Source organism: Buceros rhinoceros, unplaced genomic scaffold (genome assembly GCF_000710305.1).
Source record: "Buceros rhinoceros silvestris isolate BGI_N320 unplaced genomic scaffold, ASM71030v1 scaffold1228, whole genome shotgun sequence".
NCBI classification, from domain to species: Eukaryota; Metazoa; Chordata; class Aves; order Bucerotiformes; family Bucerotidae; genus Buceros; species Buceros rhinoceros.
Genome location: NW_010428357.1, coordinates 1 through 5,587, shown reverse-complemented (window position 1 = coordinate 5,587; position 5,587 = coordinate 1). Strand labels below are relative to the sequence as shown.

Here is a 5,587-nt window from a genome sequence, read left to right as displayed (position 1 = left end):
CGTTCATCAGACTTTAAAATCAGCCTCTAATGTAAGTACACATATTACTGAATGGTTTATATGAAAACTGGACTATAAATAATTTATAAGGCTATAGCCTTATAAACGCAGTAAATGCACCGCTGTATCAGAATACACGCAGCTAATGCTGTACAAGATGGTTGTATATGGTAATTTTGAAGTAATTTATTTTGGAGATTCAAGCACTCAAAAAATTACCAAAAGCTAGAACTATTCTTGTAAATGCGGTTTTAATTCTGCCTGCTTACATGTGGGAATTGACATACACCGATGTCAAGGGGCTGCAGTTCCATTCACAGCCTGTATTTATCAAATACTTCTCTGCAGTACAAAAATTCAGAGAAATTCAGGTCAGCTCATCATATGAGATAGAGCAAGGCAGGTGAACCCACAGAATGCCAAAAAGTGTCAGAAAATTAATAGAAAAAATGAATTGCAAAGTAATAAAGGGAATGTGAAAAATATTGTTTGTTACTTTTAATTAAGCTTCTAAAGAATTTTTAGAAGACCATCAAAAGGCAATTCTGAAAGGCAAAATTAATTCCAGATTTCCATTCTTCTTTATAAAGAAACATCAGAGCTCTTGAAAGCCTTAAAAAATGTTGTGTAATGAAAATACCTGTTCTTTCCCAAACTCAGCTCCGAAAAAAACCACATACCGTTTCTCCTTAAAATTTCCTATCAGAAATACCATGAGAAGTAAGAACACTGCCTTAGCAATTATCCATAAAGCCATCGGGATAATTTACCAGGGAGGAAACCGTAAGGCATCATGGGAGATGCAGTCCAGACGACGAGTCCTGTTTGTAAGAATCATGACCACACGCAGAAGCCCAACCCCACACCCCAACAGGCTACGGAAGACGAGTGAATCTCAAACCATGCAGAGGCTCATCAACTTGCTCATCCAAAACCCTCCACAGATATCTGCTATCTTATCAACAAATTGATTATTTAATTTCCCAGGTGGAATACTGGAAAGTGGAAACTAGAATTTCCATTAAATTGTGCATTATTATTAATAGTCTCTATCCTCGTTTCAAATTTGTATTATATTAAAACCAGATAAAGTTAAAAGGCTTATCTGTAATTTATATTGCTGGAAGATCAGAATCGGGTACTGCATTTTAACAAAGATAAAATGCACAAAATGCTTTTTTTTTACTAGTCTCTAGAATCTGTAAGGGCCACAATTGTGAGGATTCTTTTTTTTCATTATATTACTTAGAGTTCTATTCACTAACAGAAACACTGTTAGTTTTTACTGGGAAAAGAAAACAAAAATATAATATCCTATCAGCTATGCACTCCTTACTCTGTGCAATCCACAAAGATACAGATACAAGCTTACAGAATTCTTTGAGTATTTTCTAAGAGAAGTTAGTATCGGTGAGATGTATTTTAAAAAGAGTCAGTTCTCTTCATTCAAGCCTGTCCGGGAATCATGCGAGTTACATCAGTAAACACATATATTGCATCAGTAAAAGCACTGCTTTATGGTTTTGTTTAATTAAGATGGAAAATAAAAAACTGTGACAGGATAACTTTGTACCAGGTTAAAGAATTGCTGAGGACCCTTTTTATACTTAGACAAATCCCGATGAAATTTAGTATTCAAAAATGTTCTGCAATATAATTGATTTTACTAACTCTGGAATAATTTTGAGTATCTGCTATTAATGATTATTAAATTAAAACCTGAATGCACAATTTAACTGACATAATCTCTCTCTGCAAAGTGGTAACACGAAGCCTACAGCTCGCAGAGAGTGTTTTCTGTAAAAACATAAAGTAGGGATAGGATATTCCAAAATAGCAACTAGTCCAATGCTGCATGTCCACCACGGAGGAGAACAGTTTATAAAAGTCTTCCCTCATAAATTCTTCTGCTAGCTATAGCAGCTATAACAAATAACGCGTTCCTGTGAAATGCCCAAGGCCACGCTTTGGTTAAGGGCTCGGAGCTACAGCATCTTTAAGAGGAGATACACTTTTTCTTTGTGGAGGTGAGACCTGAGAGCCAAGTTTTTGTTGCAGAAAAAAAAGGAGTTGTATTTTTTCTTAAGGGTCACAAAAGCACTGCTTAATAAAGAGGTAACCAGAGAGAGCAGACCGGGTACTCGTAAGGAAACTGCAATTAGAACGTACTGGTGTTGCATCCTACCTTGTACACAATGATAGGAATATCAATGACAATATAGATAAGGTCTCCGAGCGCCAGACTGGCTATCAGTGCATTCGGGCCATTCCTCATACACTTGTTCTGGTAAATGATCCTCAGCAGCGTTGCATTCCCAACCATTCCGACGATGAAAATAGCACAGGATACCACCGTGTTAATGTATTTAAAAGTTTCAGCAATCTTGGTCTGCTGGGAGCATTTGACAGTCTGGTTGGACACCAGGGGCTGTCTGGTGGTGAGGAGTATGCTGGATTCGATCCCTGAGAAAGTGGAAAGGTGGTTTCCCAAGTCACTCCAATTGGCAGCATATCTGTCAGAGCTGTCACCGAGGACAAATCCTGGAACCAGCAGCAGCAAGGAAACTCTTAAACGCAAGGCTTCCATCCTCAAGTCCCAAAAGACCAAATTCAGCAAGACAGAGATTTTTCAGTATTTCTGTGAGATACTTCTCACTTCTTCACCTGCAGAGAGAAACAACAACCAAACAAAAAACCAAGAAACAAACACAGAATCAATACAACTGGAAGCAAGACACCCCGCTTCTCACTTCGGAAGGGTGTCTGAATGTCTCTACATCAGAAGCTTGTCTGTAATCACTGTGCTGTTCTGAAATCTGGGTTACTTACATTAACTGTCTGACAAAAGGCAAACACAAAAAATTCCATAAATAATCGGCAGCTAATACAAATGAGATCCCATAAAACCCTGTTAGTTTGAGACAGAATTTGTATAGGAATGGGAAAAATATGGTGGATGAAGTTCTGTTTTTAAAATATAGTCTCAGAAGAAAAGTATACAAAGAGAGGCCTTGGAGACTGCTGAATATTTTGGCTAAAATAAAAAGTTATTATTTTTACACTGAAAATGTCAGGTAGCAGCACTACATTAATAATTAAAGATAGTAAATTTGTTAATTTTCTGAGTATTTATGATATATTGCAACAACAAGGTCTTATATTATTTTTCTCTGACGTTGTAATTACTTGGATTTCAAATAAAGACTGAAAATATATGTATTTCAACTTCTGGACCAGATCCAAAGTCCCTAGATACTAGGAGGAGGACTTTTTTCGTCACAGGGTAGACCTCTGACCAGGAAAAGCCCTCCAAACTTTATGTGTCATTTGGTTCCTCACTTGGTTCCTGAACGTCATTGCAACTCATGTTCAGTCCTTAACCATGGTGAAGCTAATTACAAAAATATGAGCTCTTTTGAGCATTAAAAACTATCAGGTTTTGTATTTTAAGCAACAGCCCATGGCGTTTCCAGATAGGAATGGAAGCATCACAGCATTCTGTCCCAGTAGGTACAACCGCCTCTGTACAACCCCCAGAGCTGGCTGCCTGCCACGGGGGTTATAGGAACTGCACCTCCCGAGAAACCACGAAAGCCACTTCGGGCCCATTTCCTTGAAGCTTCAGTTTAATTTAAAATAAATATTTTTTTTTTACATGGCTTGTATCTGCCAAAGAAGACAAAGTGCTACAGTGCCAAAAGAAGAGTAGGAAAAGTATTTATAGCTTTCTGAATTCTACGGGCTCACATGAAGGTTTTGGGACAATCCTTTCAAATAACTGAACCCTAATTTCATTCCTCATGGAGCTCTGAAGCCAGAGTTTAGAGCAAGAAATTTACTGGAGAAAGAATGTGGTAAACAATTTACTGATAGGACTTCTGGACTCAGCCACAGTATAAATATTTACTACCATTACCCTGTTCGGTGGTGTGTGGTTTGTACAAGTGTGCGTGTACCTGTACACAGAAGCAAACACGATCTTATCCGGAGTGTTCCTGTCTGGCATGTAGAGTGCAGTCCCTCACAGACCAGCGACCCGCGTTTACCGCCTTCTATGTTGGTGCGTTTGAGATGAGGATCTGGTCAACTCTGTGTTCCTATGCACTTGATTTTGATGTTTAATATACCAAATAGTAAATCCTTCTTTATGAAATGATGGTTACGATGGTATCTCAGGGCACTCAGGAACAGTTTTGTTCCTGAGTAAGTGCTTTTACTTCAGGTTTCTAAGTAATATCAGAAACAACAGACATATTTGACTGCAACTCTTTTCAGGCATGTATTAATACTTCCATTATTTTCTATGACTATGGTTCCCAATTTACACATGGAAATGGTAATGATTTAAATGACGTTCCCAAGTTTGTACTTGCCCAAATAAATGTGATAGAGCTACGAAGAGAACCCACAGCCCTACGTTTTAGTGGTTATATTAGTAATCTTCTGTTGAATGTTGTTTTCTTGTGAAAATCTGAGACGATCTTGTGAAAATTCTGAGAGAAAATATATATATGAGACATATATATATATCTCATATGAACACGACAATGGTAGCACGGCAATCATGCAGCCAGCATGCAAAGCTGGGAACAAAGTTGCCAATTTCCTCTTCCCAAAGAAATTTTCCCATCAGAAACAAAATTAGAAAATTTTAAATATAATAATGTCGATGGATATTTTCTTACAGCTTTCTGACAGTCCTTCATGCCTCTGTGCATTTTTTCCAAGGATTTATATTGTTACAGGATGTAACATGCAAACTGCCTCATATAAGTCACATACTAGCATCCACAATAACTTTTTGTAATAACATACTCTCATCTTTCCCGTGTAATCTGAGTAGCCGGAGTGTGCGAGGTGCTTGTGTTGACCTGGAGGCCACATGCGTGTGCTGTGCCTGGGCTCCTACCGCACTGCAGAAGTAGCCACAGATGCAGAGAACAAAACTCCTAACTTGCCTGGGGTATTCAGCCAGAAAACTGCCCATGCCGAGATTCACAATAAGTGATTCGATTATTTCATTTAATAGTAAATACAGTTATGCATGGCAGTGTCTGGATATACGATGTAACTTCGTAAATTAATGGAATTAGGAACTGGAAGAACAAATGTGTGCCGGAAATGAAATTGTTTGAACGATTAAAGACGAGCTGAGATGGTAAAAGGAATTAATCTGCCCAAAAGGCAGCCGAGATGTAAACCCCAGCAAACAGCCCCAACCAGGGCGCGAAGGCGCTGGCGGACACGCCGCAAGACGCGGGGTTCCTCCTGGTCGCCCCCCAGGGCAGCCAGGGCGCTCGGCCGAGGGGGTAATCGCCTCCCAGCTCTTCCCCTACCGCACAAAAGAAAAGATTCCCCGCTTGAAGCACTATCGAATGATTAATTCCAGCATGCGCTTGGCAAGGCAGTACTAGCTCCCCTGCAGCCTGTGCAAAGCACTGGACAAGATCTATGCACTGTTAAACTTTATTTAACAACAGTTCCCCGAGCCGCCCGGTGCCGGTCTCTCGTTCTCCCTCTCTCCCGCACTCACACCCACGAGGCACACGCAGAGGTGCACCATCGTCCCCTCATCACGATGCGGAGC

General features: G+C 39.7%; 1 protein-coding gene across 2 annotated transcripts in view; it reads right to left on the bottom strand.

Moving 5' to 3' along the window:
• The window catches only part of EDNRA (endothelin receptor type A), a 27,877-nt gene extending 25,208 nt beyond the window's left edge, over nt 1–2,669 (bottom strand). The window contains exon 1 of one of the 2 annotated variants that reach the window (XM_010142215.1): nt 2,186–2,669. In XM_010142215.1, coding sequence (XP_010140517.1) covers nt 2,186–2,587 — 402 coding nt within the window. In that variant the 5' untranslated portion in view covers nt 2,588–2,669. The remainder of the gene's footprint in view (nt 1–2,185) is intronic. The other variant, XM_010142216.1, reaches the window with a different exon arrangement.
• Nucleotides 2,670–5,587: the final 2,918 nt, after the last annotated feature.